Source organism: Nannospalax galili, unplaced genomic scaffold, assembly GCF_000622305.1.
Source record: "Nannospalax galili isolate Female #2095 unplaced genomic scaffold, S.galili_v1.0 scaffold139, whole genome shotgun sequence".
In the NCBI taxonomy this organism is placed as follows: Eukaryota; Metazoa; Chordata; class Mammalia; order Rodentia; family Spalacidae; genus Nannospalax; species Nannospalax galili.
The window spans coordinates 1,954,663-1,975,204 of NW_008345884.1; the positions used below are offsets into that span (position 1 = coordinate 1,954,663).

At 38.4% G+C, this 20,542-nt stretch overlaps 1 protein-coding gene and 1 non-coding gene across 2 annotated transcripts in view; both read right to left on the reverse strand.

The window, feature by feature from the left end:
* Positions 1-531: 531 nt before the first annotated feature.
* The window catches only part of Nup155 (nucleoporin 155), a 54,415-nt gene continuing 34,404 nt past the window's right edge, over positions 532-20,542 (reverse strand). The window contains exons 21-35 of the mRNA XM_008842077.3: positions 19,844-19,941; positions 17,609-17,739; positions 16,158-16,349; positions 15,070-15,208; positions 13,595-13,730; positions 12,364-12,517; positions 12,067-12,171; positions 11,303-11,457; positions 7,573-7,702; positions 6,668-6,781; positions 5,595-5,715; positions 4,816-4,926; positions 2,464-2,600; positions 1,574-1,680; positions 532-842 (exon numbers count right to left, since the gene is read on the reverse strand). Of these exons, the coding sequence (XP_008840299.1) occupies positions 704-842; positions 1,574-1,680; positions 2,464-2,600; positions 4,816-4,926; positions 5,595-5,715; positions 6,668-6,781; positions 7,573-7,702; positions 11,303-11,457; positions 12,067-12,171; positions 12,364-12,517; positions 13,595-13,730; positions 15,070-15,208; positions 16,158-16,349; positions 17,609-17,739; positions 19,844-19,941 (1,969 nt within the window). The 3' untranslated portion in view covers positions 532-703. The remainder of the gene's footprint in view (positions 843-1,573; positions 1,681-2,463; positions 2,601-4,815; positions 4,927-5,594; positions 5,716-6,667; positions 6,782-7,572; positions 7,703-11,302; positions 11,458-12,066; positions 12,172-12,363; positions 12,518-13,594; positions 13,731-15,069; positions 15,209-16,157; positions 16,350-17,608; positions 17,740-19,843; positions 19,942-20,542) is intronic.
* On the reverse strand, positions 10,220-10,322 carry LOC115071894. Its single transcript, XR_003850953.1, has one exon. It is a non-coding gene; the product is annotated as a U6 spliceosomal RNA (small nuclear RNA).

Genomic DNA, 20,542 nt, shown 5'->3' on the forward strand with positions numbered 1-20,542 from the left:
GAGAGGTAAAGGCAGGCGGATCATTATGAGGCCTGCCTGGTCTACATAGTGAGTTCCAGGTGGGCTGGACCAGGGTGATCCTGTCAAAACAAAAACAAAAACAAAAATAAAAAAAAGAAAAAAAGACCAAAGAAGAAGAAAATGGCATCATCCATGGAGGTTTTAAGGACAAATAATAGTAGCTAAGAGTTTATCACCTTCTCAAATAATCCTGTATATACATATATACAAATCTAGTGCACATATATATAACCTAATGTGCATATATATACAGATTATTTTTGTGTGTGTACATCCACAATCTATAAGGGCTGTAACTGATAAAACTAGTGGCTCAGCAAATTTGTCTCCAAAGATTAACTTGAGAAAAAGGGATAGTTTTACTTGTCTATTTAAGGACTGTTACAAAATCTAGCACTATGGGAACAAACCTGTATGGCTACTCAGGAGTTTTGATACCAACATCCTGGATTAACTTAGAAATGATTTAAATTCCTGCTGGTGGTAAAATAAGAATATTATCTTTGAGTATTAAAATCATACATAATCTTATTTTAATGTACTGTTTCAGTAATCACTTGCTAAAAACAAATTCTTACCAAAATTATACCCAAATGCTTAGATGTAGAACACCTGTATCGATATCTGGACCCAGCGAGAGTTTATTTTACAGACCACAATGTAAGAAAGAGATATACAATAATTAATGAAGGCATTCTAACTTTGCTTGGAGAGACTTAAAATTCCCAGTGATGGTTTGTACTGTTACTGAAGAGCTCATAGACTGGAGTTCAACCAGATAACCACAGACAGCATCTAGGCAGAGGTTTGTAAATCTTCTCCTGTAAGGTAAAGACATCTGATAAACCATCTACCTTTAGACGTAGTTCCTTCATAGAGCTGTTTAGCCCAAATTCTGATCATCTTACTTACAGTCCAATAGAAAAGCAAAAGGACCGGATAAATGAGTACATGGTAAGTATTTCAAAACAGAAAGTGAGGCTGGAGAGATGGCTCAGCAGTTAAGAGCACTGGCTGCTCTTGCAGAGGACCTGGGTTCGATTCTCAATACCCACATGATGGCTAACAGTGTGTAATTCTAATTCTAGGGAATCCAATGCCTTCTTCTGACCTCCATGGGCATTGCACAACATGGGTGCACTTATATAGATGCAAGAAATAAACTCATATACATAAAATAATAATAATGAATTATATATACATATATATATAAATTATATATACATACATATATAAAATAAAACAGGAGGGAGGTCAGTTACCATATAATCACCATTTTCCACTTGAATTTTTTCTTTAGCATTTTTTTTTTTTAAAGACATGGCTTCACTATGTAATCCTGTCTGGCCTGGAATTCACAGATCCACCTGCCTCTGCTTCCCAAGTGCTGGGATTAAAGGTGTGCACCACCATACCCAGCCACTGGAAGATTCTTATACTGAGGAGGCACTAAATGATGATTCATATCTTCTTGAATTTCCTAAAAGATTATCCCTTGAAATCATACCACAAAGCAAGCTATTGCTAGAATACAATATTAATTCATAGTTACCTCTCACAATTTAAAACTTGGCTAGGATTCTCAACATATCTTGTCAATAATACATGGATACAATCCAAAAGGTGTAGTGGCCTTTTTACCCTGTTCCAGAATGGATCCTGTGAGGAGAAAAAATATGTATGCATGCATGTATGTATACACATAGACACAGACACAGACAGACACAGACAGACACACACACACACATATTGGGGGAAGGGGCAAGGAGAGAGTCATGGAGACCAAGGGCAAGAACAACCTAGGGTCTTATTCCTCAGCAGTTGTCTACCTTACTTTTTGAGACAAGGAGCTCACCAAATAGGCCAGGATGGCTGGCCAGCAAGCCCCAGGGGCCTACTTGTTTCTACCTGTTCTGCACTGGGATTACAAGCATGTAATCCACCACACATGACTTTTTTATACTGGTACTAGAGACTGATCTCAGGTCCCTGAAAGCACTTTACTGACTAAGCTATCTTTTCTAGCTCCTATTAGATATTGTTTTATGAGGTTACATTGAAAAAATGAGCTGCTATTTTGTTTGCTTAAAGCAACTAAACTGGGATTTATAGTTCAGTGGTAGAGCATTTATTTATCATGTGTAAGGTCTTGGGATTTTATCCCCAGAAAGTCCTCAGGCCTATTAAACCAAAAGAAAGAGTATATATATAAAATTATGTTTACCAACATAAAAAAATTACCATTTCATTCTAATTATGTTTTATAGAAAAGCAATCCTCACTGGTTTTGAAAACCTAAGGTGTATTTTATTTGATCAATTGAAACAAATCTCTGCAATAAATATTTAGACCAAATGATAAGATATCAACAAACAAGTAATCAAAACACTTCTCTCTGTATCTTGAAAAAATTAGTTATAAAAAATATTATATTTTTCTTACCCGCGATTTGAAGAGCTGATCATAAACTTCTAGTAGTCTAGGTAATGGTACTCCAATTTCATGCGTGGTCTGAATTACAAACCCCACATCCCAGTTCAAAGTACAAACTTGCTGCTCCAGGAACTGCACAATAAAATCTGCAAAAAAAAAAATCAGAAATCTGGATTTTTAAAAGAAACTTTTAAAAATCAATATGCTCAATTTGAGCTTGTCAGAAAGGGCTGCTATAGGCTGGGCATGGTGGCACACGACTTTAATCCCAGCACTTGGGAGGCAGAAGTAGGCGCATCTTTGCAAGTTCCAGGCCACCAAGGGCTACAAACCTGTCTCAAACAGACAAAAAAAAAAAAAAAAAAAAAAAAAAATACTATCCCTCAGCACACTACTATATCCTAATCTAAAAATATATTAACACTCTTAATCCATACCTCAGGTATTCTTTTTTTGGGGAGGCAGGATTCTCATATAGCCCAGGCTGGCCTCAAAATCATTATGTAGCTGAGGACAACCTTAAACTGCAGATCCTCCTGCTCTAGTCACCTGTTTGCTGTGATTGTAGTCAAGTACCAATATACCTAGCTCTATTTGTGAAGGCTCTATTTAATTATGTGTATGAATGATTTGCCTACACATATGTAAGTGCGCCACTTACATGCAATGCCTACAAAGGCCAAAAGAGGATATCTGAACTGGAGTTACAGACTGTTTTTACTTGCCAAGTGGGTGCTGGGAACCAAACCCATGTCCTCTGCAAAAGCAGCCAGTGCTCTTAATTGCTGAGCCATCTCTCCAGCCCCCATAAATAATATCTTAATAGATATAACCAAATTAATAATTATTATACTTAAAATCAGAAACTGACCAAGGTCAAATCTGAAACTGACCAATGTAAATGTTCATGGGCAAGAGGTATCACTGAAAAATTAGCACCTGAACCTTTTGTGTGGAATTTACTATTTAAAGACTTAGAGCAAGTATTAAGATTTCTTTCTTTCTCTGAGGAAACCTACTTCCTTCCCTTTGTTCTGAAGTTTCCTGGGGCTTGTTAACTCATTGTGCCTGTGCTATTCTTAAACTTCAGAGTTTAAAACTAACAATCTAAATCAAAGTTGAAAGACCCTCAAAGAGACTGTGTCCAATATACTTCCCCTTTCATTATTACAAAGTATCAGTTTCATTATTTATCACCATTTATTATAAATACACATTTCTGAGCTGGACATTATCTCAGCACTTGGGAAGCAGAGGCAGGAGATTCCAAGTTTGAGGCCAGCCTGTGATACGCAGCAAGACTGTGTATCCAAAAACAAAAAATACAAAAAAAACCCAAAACCAAAAACGGCACCTCCTTTCTTACTGTCTCTGTATTTTCATACCAATGACATTGCATGGACACAGAGCAGTTTTAACACTGCAGCTATAAGAAATGAGGTTATGATTTAAAAAATATATTTTTTTGAGACAGGGTCTCCCTTTGGCCTGGAAGTCACTATATAGACCAGGCTGGCCTTGAACTCACAGAGGTCCACCTGCCTCTGCCTCCTGAGTGCTGGGATTAAAGGCGTGTGCAACCATGTCTGTTGATTACAATTATTTTATTATTGCCACAAATAGATTCTAACATTTGAGATAGTCTGCAAATCTGAATGCTTATTTCAAAAAAATCTGAAAAAGTCAGGGATGGGGATATAGCTCAGTGTCACTTACTTATGATGCATGCACAAAGTTTGAAAATGACAAGGTTCCAGGTCTAAATCCAAAATACTGCAGAGTAAATAATCTAATGTGCTATTATAATTTCATGCTTCCTAGTGTTTTTTAAAAATGCAAGTGTTTAGCATCTTACTCTAGGGCTTAATTTTTGATGCTTCTTCTGTTATGCCTGCATGTATGTACCTGCACTCATCTCAGCAGTGCCCACGGAGAACAGAAGAGGGCATCACACCCCCTGAAACTGGAGTTACAGATGGTTGTTAGCCACCACTCAGATCCTGGGATTTGAACCTGGGTCTTCTGCAAGAATAGCTAGTGCTCTTAATCTCTGAGCTATCTCTCCAGCCCTATGCTTTTATTGCTTTTTTATAAAGAAATCAAAACAGTAGGTTGAGAAATGGCTCATAACAATTATATTTATCTACATAACAATTATAGTCAAAGAAAATTTCATAGTCAACTATTATTCAATCAGAAATTCTGCTATTCTTTAGGTGTTCTTTCCAGAAAGTCAGAATTGAAACAGCAAATACATAAATAGCAACAAAGAAACTATATTACACTCTAAATTCAATGGGGTTTTCCAATGGGGGAAAAAAAAACATTAAAGAGAAAATATGATACCTAGGTTACTCTTACCGAGAGGAAAGAAGCGAGGTGTGCCAGCATAAATTTTGCCAAGAAGGACGATCTTGAGGCTAAGCGCATGCATCCTATCTGATGAGCTCAATGTCACACTATCATTCAATTCTGGAAGACATGTCAGTAGAAACCACAATTATTTTTATTAACTTTTATTTTATATGTATGACTTTTGCCTGCATGTATGTAAATGTACCTACTGGTGTAATGCCCTTGGAGGTCAGAAGAGGACATTAGATCCCCTGGAACTGGAGTTATATATGGATGGTTGTTAGCTACCATGTGGGTGCTGGTAACAGAACCTGGTACCTCTGCAAGATCAGCCAATGCTCTTAACTGCTCAGCCATCTCTCCAGTCCAGATGTAATTATTATTATTTTTTTGGTCTTTTTGAGTCAGGGTTTCCCTGTAGCCCCAGCTGTCCTGGAACTCGCTATGTAGACCAGGCTGGCCTTGAACTCACAGAGATCCACCTGCCTCTGCCTCCCGAGTGCTGGGAAATGTTTACATTGGCTACTTTAAGGAAAGTGTCTGAGTCATTAGGAGGTGGCACAAACCAAATAAATGGCATATCCTTTCACTGACCAAGCCCCTAATGTTCACTGAAGTTGCTCTGTATGGTTATTGTTCCACTCTATGAAGGTGCGTCTACTTTCTTTAGACTATTAGACACAGTGTCTCCACAAGCACTTGATACATTAGCCAATACTAGCAGCTTGCATTCTCCCAAATTGCTAACGCAATAAGTGTTAACAGACTGACAACTGAACACTTACCTTTTTCTATGATATCTTGCCAAAGTGTCTGTACCAATATGGGATCTGAATAACCAGCACAATGAATTATTGCAAGTTTGCACTCTGCAAGTTTAAATGGGTCAGCAAACTCCCCATAAAGCTGTGGACAGAAATCCCAGCATTAAACATTCAACCAGAGGCAAGCATTCAAAGATTAACAGTAAAGTATGACTTTAAAAATTAAAGTATCGAAAATATCATACAGGTTGAACAGCCCTTAAGTAAAATTCTTAGGAACAAGCACTTTCAGATTGGTATTTCTCTTACTCTTTTTTGTGACAGGGTCTCCCTGTAGCCCCAGCTGGCTAGGAACTCGCTATGTAGATCAGGCTGGCCTCAATCTCAGAGATCCACTTGCCTCTGCCTCTTGAGTGCCCGGTACTTTTCTTTTTGAAACAGGGTCTTACTACATACACTCGAAGAGGTTCTGTCATAAGCACCATGTTTTCCTTAGCTGGGACGGAGATGCTGCATGGCATGTTTTAGAACTGGCGTTGTCTATACCAGGACTTAAGCACCATCGGAAAGACAAACCTAAGGGTGCTACAGGTGCTTAGAATCACGTACAAGAGCAGCTGAAGTAATAGATAAGAAGGGTACAGGGTGAAAGACGCATGGGGAGTTAAGCAAAAATAAATAAGGCTACAGAGTAGCTGATTTTAAGCTGGTTACAGCAGTCCACATGCTTATAATCCCAGCATTTGGGAAGCAGAGGCAGAAGAACCACCACAAGTTCAAGACCAGGAAGGTCTACGTAGTGAGACTCCATTTCAAAAAAAACCAAACCAAAACTACAACCATCAAGGAAAAAACAAGAAAGCTGGTTTTAGGAGCCCTGATGTGAGACTAACAAGGTTCTTCATAATGACTGTCCTGGCACGAGCAGCTCAGTCCTTTCTAGGAGTCATAGCCAGGAGCTGTGACGTTCTGGGCTATGGACAAGCGACATAGAGCATGTTCTCACTTTGTTTCCCATGATGCAAAAAGCAAGCCCTAAACCAAAAAGGGATTTCTAGAAAGGCAACTATTATAGGAACTTCATTGGCTGATACCTTAGTAATATCCATTAGCTCTGAATCCAGCTGAGAAATTGCATCCTGCACAGAAGAGTGATGGGAGTACTGCCTTTGTAGTGTCTCCTGTATCTCAAGTTGGATTCTAGCAACCTAGTTTGGGTAGAAAATAGGATGTATCTTTATAATAAATCAAAAAGCAGTTGATGATACAGACATGGTATATGATAGTTCTTCATCTATACATTTATTAAAATTAAAATAAGATAGATTCTATCTCAAATTAACTGATGCCACAGGAAATGTACTGTGACAAAGAACCTATTGGCCCAATGACCAGAGCCAGACAAATGTCTAGACCAGACCTCCAGCTACCAATGCAGGAAGGCATGGTCATATGACTAAGTTCACTTCAAAGAATAAGAATGAAACAAGTATGTCATGTCATTCCTTCATTAGATAATGCCAAAGTCCTAGGGAATGGCAACATTAGAAAACAGAGTGGGCATTCCTAAAACCGACCATGTAGAAGAAAGCCACTGGCCAAGCAGAACACCTACTTAACTTTAGTGAGTTAGAAATAAGTTTTCACATTTAGATAATCATAATGTTTTTAGTCTTAGTTAAAGCAGGTTCTTCCACTCCTTATATTTACTTATTAAGTCTCAGGATAAATCATAAACATAATGTAACCCATTTGCTACTGATGAGCTGGGAAAACAAAACAAAAACTACGGAAGTGCTACAGAATCACCCTTCCAAGTTACGTCTCTAGGCACCAAATACTAGCATCCTTAAGATTTTTCAATAAAACACAAAAATAAACAAGCAGAAGAGATCAGAATGAATCATAATGCCTTCTACAAACTCTGCTGCATGGGGAAGGGTGAGAAAGTGGCATAGTTGTGGCTACTGCTCTATGTGGACACAGCTTCCGTACTTACTTCCATTTTTTCTTCTAATTCATGAAGGAATTCACCATCCGCAGCTATTGATGAAATGGCAGTGGAACTTTTAGCACTAAGAATGGCTCGAGCAATGTACTCTAGTCGTTGCTGAAGTGAAATCTCTGTGCTAGGAGGGAAAACCCCTTAAATTTTAGCTACAGTATTTTTTAAGAATTGAAAATTCAAATATATCAAGTAGGATGTACTACTTTTTTTTTGTCTTTTTGAGACAGGGTCTCCCCTAGTAGCTCCAGCTAGCCTGGAACTCACTATGTAGCTCCAGCTGGCACTGAACTCAACAGAGATCTGCCTGCCTCTGCCTGTGGGATTAAAGGTGTGCACCACCATGCCCAGCTGAGATTCCTAATTTTAGACAACAAATACTTATATTTTTATATAAAAAAAGCAAAATCCTATCATTTTGGAAATTTTTGGGATACCCCACATGGGGAAGTTATATGTTACCAGGGAAATGGAATTTCCCTTTAGTGGGCTCTTAGTTTCGTTAATGAAAGAACTTGAAAGATAGACTAGACAAAAACTCGAGGACAATTTTATTAGAGTTTGAGAGAAAAACAACAGGGCAGGCATGTAGTAAATCTTGGCAGCTGCCAAGAAGAGGAAGACAAACACAAGAAAGTCACCCTATGTGTAAGCGACCACACTGGGCAACAGGAGGTAAGCCTCAGAGGAAGAGTGATAAAGTCCAGAGCATTAGGGAAAGCTTGCTCAAGCTTTAGAAAAAGAAATAGAGGGGCTGAAGAGATGGTTCAATGGTTAAGAGCACTGGGTGCTCTTGCAGAGGACCTGGGTTTGAGTCCCAGCACCCACATGATGCACATAACTATCTATAACTCCAGTCCCAGGGGATCTGATGCTTCTGGTGACCTCTGAGTGCATAAAATGACTAAGGTGCACTTACATACGTGCAGGCAATATACTCATCGACATAAAATTAATTTAAAAAGGAAAAAGAAATAGAAGAAAAGCACAAAGTCACACTTTTCTGATTAACTCAGAAAAGTAGGTAGGCTTAGCTCTGTAAGTAACTGCACCAAAGGGAGGGACTTCTGGAAGGATTAGTATAGGCTTCTTTAGGGGGATAATTATCCCTCTTCTTAGCATGTCTTTATGTGAATCAGATTTCCTGTGAGGTAGACTCTTGGACAAATGACTGACAGACCATCTGGATTAACTCTTCAGGGAGGAGATAACAGCATGTAACAGTTTAATTTCTGGAGCAGAGAGAATATTATATATCCATACAGGGCCAAAGGTGGATTTGATTCTTTTGACCAGGAGAAAATAGCTTTCCTTTAATGGGCCCCCACTGATAGTCATCTTCAGTGGCCTCAAAGAAAGACTATATTTCTACTACAGAGTTGAGGCCCCCAAATCAGAGGATTGGCTGAAATTTGGGATATATGAAATTTGTCTCAACAAACAAACAAACTCATTTACTTGTTGGGAACCTCTCAGATCAATCAGTATTAAAATATCTTTTCAATGGTCCTGGCAAGCTGGCTCACTGAGAAAAGGTACATTATACTAAGCCTGACCACCTGAGTTTGATCCCTGGGACCCACATGGTAGGAGAGAATAAACTACCTCAGATTGTCCTCTGACATTCCCACCTATGGTGTGGAAAGTGTGCACCTCCCTCCTACACAAATAAGTGTCATAAAAATTTTTTAAAAGCCAGGTGTGATTGTGCATGCCTTTAATCCCCAGGATTGGGAAGGTAGAGGCAGAGGCAGAAGGATGTCTGTGAGATCACGGTCAGTTTGGTCTACACAGTGAATTCCAGACCAGCTAAGGTTAAGACTCAGAAAACAAACAAAACAAAACCTTCTGCAAACCCAATAATTCCAATCTGCATCAGGAAAAAACTGGCTTTCTTTACTTTCAAGAAGACCTTTCTTTTTTTTTTTTTTTTGAGACGGGGTCTCCCTGTAGCCCCAGCTGTCCTGGAACTCGCTATGGAGACCAAGCTGGCCTTGAACTCACAGAGATCCACCTGCCTCTGCCTCCCAGTGCTGGGATTAAAGGTGTGCGCCACAACGCCCGGCAAGAAGACCTTTCTTAAGCTGACTAGTTATGGTTCCTATATTTTCCCCTTTTCAAAAAGACACCAAATAAAGTATTCCTCCTCTCTATCAGAGAGGTATATGATGGTTAATTAGCAATATTCAGGCCAGGTATGGTGGTACACGCCTTTAATTCCAGCATTCAGGAGGCAGAGGCAGCAGAACTCTGTGAGTTCAAGGCCAGCATGGTCTACATAGTGAGTTCAAGGCCAGCTGGGGCTATAGGGAGACCTTGTCTCAAAAAGACCAAAAAATAAATAATAAATTAATAACATTCAGCCCTTGATGTTTCACATAAAATTCTCTGTACATTTAGAAGTCCTGTAACTAGAAGGGTTTTCCTTTTCTCCCCTGTAATTGCTGCCTGCCACCTCCATTAACTGAATAATGTTTCTAATATATTTAAAATACATCTTATGGCTTTCTTTTTTTTAAAAATTATCCAAATTTTATATTATTTTTTTATTATTTTTTTTAGAAGAAGCATATTATTACAGCTTTAATATGCGCAATAAGTTTCCAGAGCAAAGATACAGCTCTTTCAAAAGTGGCTATAAAAAATTATGGAACGTTTCACGAATTTGCATGTCATCCTTGAGCAGGGGCCATGCTAATCTTCTCTGTATCGTACCAATTTTAGTATATGTGCAGCCTATACATCCAAGGAAAATATAGTAAGAGAGAAACAAGTAATGTGAGAGTTAGAAATTCTTAACATGACCTTGAGAACCAAAGACTAGATGGACAGGCCATCTCACATGAGGAGGAAAGTAGGCCACATGTGGGTAATGGATGCTCCTAAGAGAATTCTTAGGTACAAGGACAGAATGCTTTTTATGATGGGGGTCATTAAGAGACTGCAGTGCAACCCAGTGCAATAAAACTGGCTTGTAGAACTGGTATGGTTAATGATATCTAGGGCTATATAAGAATGGTGAACAATAATCCAGACATGAGATACTGAAGGCCTAGGTTAGTGTTCAGCCCATAGGTACTTCTAGCATAATATATAATGGGCACTCAAACACTAATCATATAACTATAAGATATACAGCTTCAACTGATTTAATGTTTTTTTTCCTTTCTTTGTGGTGGTGGAGACTGAACCAAGATTCTGGCACATTAGGCAAGTACTGTACACCACTTTGGCATATCCCAGCAGTAATACTGTTAATTCTTAATTATAGAAACAACAAATTAACAAAGGCTTTTATTGGAAGTTGCTTTTTAGGTTTTTTGCACCCTAACTGCATTTCTTTTCTTTTTATCATTTCAAAAACAAACAAAATCACCTTACCTTTTCAGTGTGAGGGCAATTTTCAAAATCAAGTTACTATTATGACTAAGGATGTCAAGGAAACCAAAAAATTTTGGATACATATTTGTAATAAAAATACCTACGTTACCATACTGCAAGTGTGAGCCCACACATACACACTTCCTACTAGCCATAATTGAACTCTCAATGTCCCAGGGCTTTGTGTCTGCTGTGTATGTGCTCTACCAGAGAGCTACCCTCACAGAGCTCCTCATGGTGCTGATGTGAGATATGCTGCTTAGGCTGGTCTCCCTAGGTTCATAGGGACCTGAGCACACATAGCTCTGTCCTTAATCTTCACAATGAGAACATTTCACCATACCTATGCATGTCAGCCAATTTGGACAGGACACGAGCAGCACTACTGAAACTCCTATTCTTCTCGTAATACCGCCAGAGTAAATCCATGTACCGCACTCTATTTTGATCCACTTTGGCCATTCGGACTAGATGTGGCTCCAGAAATGGAGAAGCAATCTAGAAGTGGCATAGTTACACAGACAATTTTTGTGATCATATAGGTACTTTTGAAGTAGAAAATAAAGTGTGTATGTGTGCCTTGTTTTATGAAACCAAGCAAAACTAGAGTACATTAACAGGTAAAACAGAATTTTTTTTCTTATTACAAATGATTTTTCTTTTATCAGTTAATGAGAAACTTTCTATAACAAATTGTTTTCAATAAGCTCTGAGAACATAGGTACTGATTCTAAGACTGAGCTCAAAAAGGCAGCCTTGACATTATCAAATCCCATGTATTCATTTTATAAATTAAGACACCCTGAGATTAGGAGAAAATACATGTTTAAAGTCACTCAGGGACTTAATGGCAGAGCCCAATTCATAATCCAGAGACTTCCACCCCACAATGTAAACTATTCCAATCGGCTTCTAAAACAGTAAGGTTAAAGCAAGTCTATTTTGCTCTTTAGGAAAAGACAGCACATACTTAGTTTTATACTACCATCTTATGAAAGGCACAGAAGAACTGAATTGCCTATACTACATATGTGTAAAATTGTTATATTATGCTACCTTAAAAGTATAAATGAACATAAATGATGCTGTACAAACGGTATTTTTTACCTGTAGTAGTTTATCTGCAAGGTCAGCTTGTATTAGCCAATTATAAAGAGCAATACTAAAGAGCTCATCCTTGGATCGCTGAGCCAATTTAAGCATTTGTTCAAACTAAAATAAACAAAATAGTAAAAATTAGAATGGTTAAATGGTTTCTTGATGAACATAATGAACCTTTGAACTCCCGGTAAGAAAACAAGCTAAATGGGAATTCTAAGAGTTACTACAAAGACTATGCCACCACCACATGCTCAACTCCTACAACATAGCACATATCAGAATAAGGCCTGCAGGGTCCCTTACGTGATGTCCTGCTTCTTCATTACTAAGCATGTTGGGATCTGATGTCAGCACTGGAGGACCAGGTTTCTTGGGTACACTAGGAGATTGTGGAGCAGCCTTACTTTGATTTACAAGTTCTTGAAGAGTGTCTGTAATGCATTTGTAACTATTTAACCTGAAAAAGAAAAGGTCAATTACATTATTTAACTAGAAAAAAATGAATTTACTCTTGGGACACACACCAGCCTGGGCTAGATGAGACCTTGTTGCCATAAACAAACAAAAAAACAAACAAACAGGGCATGTTGATGTCATCAGTCTCTTAAATTCAACACTCAGGAGGCTGAGGCATGATGATCACGAGTTTAAAGCTTGTCTCAAAAAGCTAAAACCAACCCAAAATATCCCCACCTCCTGCCTAAAAACACAAAAATCAATAGATTTGAGGAATGTTTGGTTAAATATAGAATGGTAAAGCCATAAAAACATCAACAAAAATTAGCATATTTTTAAGTCTCTACAAATGTGTGAATACTTCAAAGTTTTTCCTTTAAAATAAAATAATTATCTTTACCAGGAACCAGAAATTGGGGAAAAGGGGGAAGCCCATCAGGGATCTCATTAAAGAAAACCCCACAGTTGCAGCCTGTCAGTAACTTCAGCTCTATGGGAGACAGACAGGAGGACTGCTGGGGCTTGCTGGCTGCCAGCCTGTTCTGGGCTCAGTGAGAAATCCTATCTCAAAGGAATAACTTGGAGAGAGTGATACAGGACACCTGATGTCCTTCTCTGGCTTCTGAGTGTGTGCATTGTGTACACATCATATACATACCCATACAAAATATAAGCCTGCTAAGAATTTTAAGACTAAAATCTTATCTCTAGGCTACAAATTAAAATCTTGAAGCAGGACTTCATAAAACAAGTTGTTTTTAAGTGAAAGCACAATTAAATTTTATAAGGGTTATACTTGAAATGCTATTTCTCTAATACTATCAATCAAAAAATGTATATGAAGAGTGGCTGGAGGGATAGCTCACTGGTTAAGAACACTGGATGCTCTTACAGAGGACATGGGTCTAGTTCTTATCAACCACATGGTAGCTCTAACAATAGTCCTTAACTTGGGTTCCAGTGTATTCCAGTGATGCCCTCCTGCCTCCATGGGTATTGCATGCATGAGTACACTTACATTCATACACGCATAACATTCAGTACACATAAAATAAAAACAAAAGTCTGCCTCACTCACCTTTCTTGGAAAGTCTGAAAACCAACTACATCTTCTTCTGGTTCTCCATGCTTATAGAAATGAAGTCCAAGCCCCTGAGGATCTTTTTTCTCTGCAGCGGTAAGAGAAAGTTCCACTACACCTTCATAAAAGCGCACTAGGAAAGAAAGGGGAAAACAGGCTTACTACTAAGCTGGATATAGTTTCCCTGAGCAGATATACAAAAGTAACCAAAAGAGTTCTATATCTATTATATGTTATTCCAGTGACAATATCACAAAATATTTCTGATTAAGTTCACAAATGAAAACAGTTCTCATATTCCTGGAAGGAAAGAGATTTCATAGTAAAAAAAAAAAGACTTCTTTGATGAAGAGAAAAATCTCAGGATTCAAAATAATTCCTGTGGTAACAGTTATAGCCTTTACAGTACATTACATTTAAAGGGATTTTAAAGAGAACACGCAGTTTTTATTTTTAAAATTAGTCAAAAATTTTAGGCACATGGGGCTGGAGAGAGATGGCTCAGTGGTTAAGAGCACTGGCTGCTCTTGCAGAGGACCTGGGTTCAGTTCCCAGCACCCACATGGCAGCTAGCAATCATCTGTAACTCCCATGTTCCAGAAGATCTGTCACACTCTTCTGGCCTCCGTGGGCATTGTACACATGTAGTACACTTACATACATGCATACTATCAACCAAGAATTTATGAACTCAGGTTCAGTTCCTAGCACCTACGTGGTAGCTAACAATTGTCCTCAACTCCAGTTCCAGGGTATCTGATGCCTTCTGGCCTCCATGGGCACTGCACACTTGTGATACACTTAAATGCAGGCAAACCACAAACACATATAAAATATAAAAATAGGTAAAAGTATAGCTGGGCGTGGTAGCGCACGCCTTTAATCCCAGCACTCAGGAGGCAGAGGCAGGGGGGACTCTGTGGGGTTGAGGGCCGCCCGGGTTTCAACATTAGGTTCAGGAAAACCGGGAGCACCAGGAGAACCCGTCTTCAAAAAACCAAAAAAAAAAAAAAAAAAAAAAACCATAAAAGAAAATTTTTTTTTTTAGACATCTTAAAAATAAGTATAACCTAGTAGTTTAACTTAAGGACTGAAAGTTCAAAAGCAAAAAGTTAAGTACATTAGCTGGACAAAGTGAAGCACACGTATTAATCTAGCACTTGGGAGGTAGAAGCAGTAGGATTAGGAGCTCAAGGATATCTTCGGCCGCACAGAGAGAGAGCTCAAGATCAGCCTTAGTTACACATATGATTGTCAAAAAATAAGTATTACTTGCTTCACATGTACAAGGCTCTAGGTCCAAGGCTTAGCACTGTCAAAAAAGCCACACAATTCAAAATATCTCTTTGGCCACTAATGTTGGAGGAAGGATGGCCTCTGGGAAGAGTCCATATCCTTGCTTCTCTTTATTCACACCTTGTCATTTGTTCTTGGAGTTAAGTAAAAGACACAATGAACAGTTTGCTTCTCACCTTGCCTGTACTGCGCACAAACACTGGAAAGGTCGACTTGGTTGCTGATTTTTTGATACTCCTTCAGTGATTCCCTTAACATTCTTTCTTTATCAGTCTTACTTTGAACTTGTCGAGAACGCTGAAGAAGCTCATTTGCCTAAAGAGATGACAAAAACTTAAAAAGAGACAAAATCAAGCAGGCAGATGACACTGTTCACATTAAGTTTTAGTCTGTCTAAATTTATGTGTGGTTCATTATCATTATAAATAAAAACTCTATGAACTTACGTCTTAATTTTAGGCAGAAAAGTTTTTGATCAAAAAAATTCTAGCTATTCTTAATTCCTCTCACAAGATAAGCCAGATAGCTTTGTCTGAGAATTCTCCTGCCTAGTCAATACATTATTGGTCATCAGGCAGTTCATCATGTGACACTGATTTACTTTTTTTCCACCTGTAGGAAAGGATCAATAAAAATTGCCTATTAACTCTGATTCACAACAGATATACTTAAGTCTTAGTGCATTTCCTTAATCTCTAAGGAAAAAAGATGAATTCCTTAGAGAATAAATTTTCTTAATTTCTTTTTAAATATTTTATTTATTATTTTTATTTTATGTGCATGCGTGTATTGCTTGCATATAGGTAAGTGCACCCATGTCATGCAATGCCCACAGAGGACAGAAGAGACTGTCGGATCCCCTGGAACTGGAGTTACGGACAGTTGTTAGATGCCACATGGGTGCTGGGATTCAAACCCAGGTCTTCTGCAAGAACAGCCAGTGTTCTTAACCACTAAGCTTTCTCTTCAGCCCCAATTTTCTTAATTTCTAAACTAAGTGATTTTCCTTAAATGCTAACCTGTCTTTTTAAACATGGCCTAAAAATACTGTCAAAGATTTTCTATATGTAAGACTTAAAAGAGCATACATGAATTTTTAAGAAGCCATGTATTTCAAATTCCTTCTTAGTTGCGGATTCTAAGGACAAAACAAATTAAGAGATGTGGTAAGGTCTACTGAGAAAACAAGTTCTGGATTCCCATTCATCACACTATGAAATCTCGCATACAAAAAAACTGAGAAAGGCAGTGAAGCCAAGCGTACCTTAGAACAAACAGCATCATCAGTGCTGTACAGAAGAGGGCAGATATCCTGGAGGTGTAAACTAATGCCATCCACAGCAGCATTATCTCTGATGTAGCAGTTGATAAGAGAAGCAATCAATGCACCCGTTAGCTCTTTGTCTCTGATAACCAGATCTTTAAAGGTAGTGATCTTCAGCTGCTCTTGAAATTCCTAGAAAAATAAGAGAAAAACCTTTGATTTTATCAAAATTATAGAAATATTTTATTTTCACACAGAATGAAATTTCTTTTTCAGTTTCAGTTTCTTGGTCTGTGTGGGAGACAGGCTTGAGCCTAGGGTAAAAGTCTTATTGACAGCCATGCTGCAGGCCTGAGGCAATGGCCCAACCACTGGAGCCACAAGGAAAGCCTTGTGACATTTTGCTCCCATTGGCAGATCATGAGACTGATGCCTAGAGCTCACCACTCCCTAATCACCACCCCTGGAATCAAGGTATCCTACTTTTTGTACTGTGATAGGATGCTAAACCTGTTATGCTAATAAGGTATCCTACTTGCTGTGCTGTGATTGGGCCACCATCCCTATATAAGCTTGTGTCTTCCTGCAATAAAGCAGATCTATGTCACGAACCTGGTCTTCTGAATGCGGCTCCGCTGACACAGTCTCCTCACCAGTCCTGGGGTCTGGACCGGACGACTGATCAGAGGAACTAAGAGAGCAGGAGAGTGGCCATAGCCGGAAAAGAGCAGCTACAGCTGGCGACCACAGGTCTGTCTTTATTTTTTGAGACAGGATCTCACTATGTAGCCCTGGCTGGTCTGGAACTCATGGAGATCTGTCTGCCTCAGCTTCTTGAGTACTAGGATTAAAGGTATGTGCCACCAATCCCAGCTGAAATTTCTTTTCTCCCCACCCCCAAAACAACAAAAGAACCCAAGAAAAAACCCCTACAACCCTTAAATATTTAAAGACTCAATGAGGAAACAAGGTTAGGTGTAGCCTGATTCCCAGCACTGAAAATGAAAATGAACTAAACTACTACAAAAATTTTTGCAGAAAATTTGCAGTAAATTATGTAGTTGGAAATAACCCACAGTAGATTTAGTTCAAACTTCTCAATTTAATTTTTTTGATTCATTCAATTTTATTTTGTTATGAGTATTTTACCTAAAAAACTACCTATTCTAGATATATAATCCAACATAATTAAAAATCATTCTACCTTGCAATGGAAAATAAAATGGTTTTCATCAACTAAACATAGGAAATTGAATTCTTTCAAGGTGGGGGCGGGGGTGGTGGTGGTGATGGTAATACATTTAAAAGAAGGAAAACTGCCAATAAAGAAAACTACTCACTAGCCACGAGTAAAAAGAACTTGGATCACTTTTTAACTTTGAAAATATTACTCAAAGTCAAGATAAGTATTTCAGATATCAGACAGTTCCAGAGGACAAAAACAATCTTACCTTCTGAAGTTCTCCAACAATGATAGTAAATTGATGTTCGCAAAGAAGTTTCCACAAGGCCAGAGCCTGGTATGATTTTTTAACCAGCTGTTGGATTGCCTGAAGTGATACCTTTTCACTCAGTTGAGCCTCTGGTGACAAAATACAACTAATGAATCTTTATAAAATGACACAGGTCCAACAGTTTTCTTATTTCAAATAACACTTGTACCTAAGGGTGAAATTCCCATTGCTCTTCTCTCTGCCCCTACCATAGGCAACAAGAATCACTGGTTACTGTATTCATCCTCTTGAATTTATATATATAAAACAATTATATATGCAATTATGTACATACACAATGTATATACAGTACAATATGTACACGCACATGTATGTTTATGCATATATATGTACATGAAAAATAAAAATATTGCTGTGCTTTTGTTCAGTATTTCTTTATGTAGAAAATACCACATTGATTCTTTTTCCACCTGAAAACCATCTGAAATGCTTTGCCACTAAAACAATAAATGATCTTAGAGATAGACTGAAAGGCTCAGTCAAGTTTCAAAAGATCAAGTCTCTCAAACCCCACATTAATACATCTGATAGGTCATGAAATCAATTCCATTGGTCATGATAATTTCCCTTATCTTTTAAATAAGTAGAAAAGTATTGAAAAGGATACAGAAGACATTGTATATCTTTCTTCTTCTTTTTTTTGGTCTTTTTGAGAGTCTCCCTGTAGCCTCAGCTGGCCTGGAACTTACTATACAGACCAGGCTGGCCTTGAACTCCAAGAGATCTGCCTGCCTGTGCCTCCCGAGTGCTGGGATTAAAGGCAAACACTGTATACTTTTCAAATATATAAAATATAATAAACTGCTACACAAGTCTTCAGAAATTCTGACACATGCCACAACATGGAAAAACAGGGAAGACAGTATGCTGAAGTGAAATAAGCCATTGTTAAAACAAGACATGGTGTACTGTTCTGCTACATTAAGTACCTAGAATAGTCAAACTTACAGAAACAGAAAGTAGAAAGAGGGTAGGTGCCAGGAGCTAAAGGTAGGGAGAAATGGGGAGTTGTTATTTCATGGTTATACTGAATTCTATTCTGGAATGATCTACTGGTAACTCCATCAGGCACCAATGGACAGTTCCAGTCCAATGATCACACAGGTGGCCCTGATCAAATGGATCACACAACAAAATCCAAAGTCATGAAACTGCTGGGCGTGGTGGCACACCCCTTTAATCCCAGCACTCTTCAAGTTCAAGGCCACCTGGTCTGCACAGTGAGTTCCAGGCCAGCTGGGCTATACAGCAAGGCCCTGTCTCAAAAGACCAAAAAAAAAAAAAAAAAAAAAAAAAAAAAAAAAAAAGTCATGAAACAGGAATAGGATGGGTAGGGAGGAGGAGAGGTTGAAAGGGTTGGGAAGACTGGGAAGAAGAGAGTAATACATTATATACATTTATCAAAGAACTAAGTTAATAATAATAGTAACAACAACAATAATAAATAGCAAGTATGCCACAACAATTAAGAAAAATCATAAAATAGAGTGCATCATTTTCTCATACACAGGGACAAAAAAATCTTTAGATTGAAAGAATTAAGGAAATACATGGATCCTATACCGTCCTATTTTCAAAACTGCATTGATGACACTTTAATAAAAAAACATTTTGTGGGCTAGAGAAATAGTTTAGCGGTTAAGGGCACTGATAGTTCTTACAGAAGACATAGGTTTGGTTCCCAGTATCCATATGGGGGCTACCAGCCATTTATTCACAACTCCAGTTATAGGGGATCTGATGGCCTCTTCTGGCCTCTGTGCATTGCAGGCACTGCACACACATGATGCACTTATGCACACGTCGGCAAAACACACACATAAAGAATAAAAAACAGGGGCTGGAGAGATGGCTCAGTTAAGAGCACTGACTGCTCTTGCAGAGGACCGGGTTCTAGTCCCAGCACCCACATGGCAGCTGTGAACTCTCCTTAACTCCAGTTCCAAGGGAATCCGAAGCCCTCTTCTGACCTCCATGGCATTGCATGACATAGGCACACTCACAAACATGCAGGCAATACACTCATACACATTAAAAAAAAAAAAACAAAAACCACATGTATGTTATCAGGCACACTTTATCTTACTAAAAGCAGTCCATTGTTTCCTATTCAAGTAATAAAACTCTTTAGTGGTGTCATGTGTATGTAACTGATCACAAGGAATAATTCACCATGAAACTTCCGCTGCAGCTCCTGTTGCATTTGCTGAGTATTTCCATTTTCAGGACGCATGAATCCCATCAGCCTCTGCTGCACTTTGGCAGTAGTGCTGAAATAGAAAGCATAAAGACAGTGTGTGTGTATGTGTGTGTGATAGCTTTACTAAGATGTAACTCAGCTTCTACAGATTCAACCATTTAAAGTGCAGAATTCATTTAAAAAATATATTCATAGGACTGTGAAACCATAATCACAAGTGCTGGTTGCCAGGAAAAACTCAAATAAATGCTTTTAGATTTAAATATCATGGAGGGCTAGAGAGATGGCTCAGTTGTTGAAAGCACTTGCTGCTCTTCTAGAAAACCTGAATTCAGTTCTCAGCATCCAAACAACAACTCAAAGCTGCCTGTAACCCCAGTACTCAGGAGGCACAGTCAGGCAGATCTCTTGGAGTTCCAGGTCAACCAGGACTAACTACATCATGAGACCCTGTCTCAAAAAAATAAAAGGATAACTTTACAGTATATGATTAATATCTCAGCAACAAGATACAATGAAAAGAAAATCCGAATAGTTACGGTTTTGGTTCTGTGGTAGAGTTTGTCTAGCATGTTTAGCCTGTGTGAGGCCCTGGGTTTCATCCCTAGAACCTCCAAGAAAGAAGAAAAGGCCTCTTTCTTACACCAAAAAAAAGTGAATAAATAAATAAA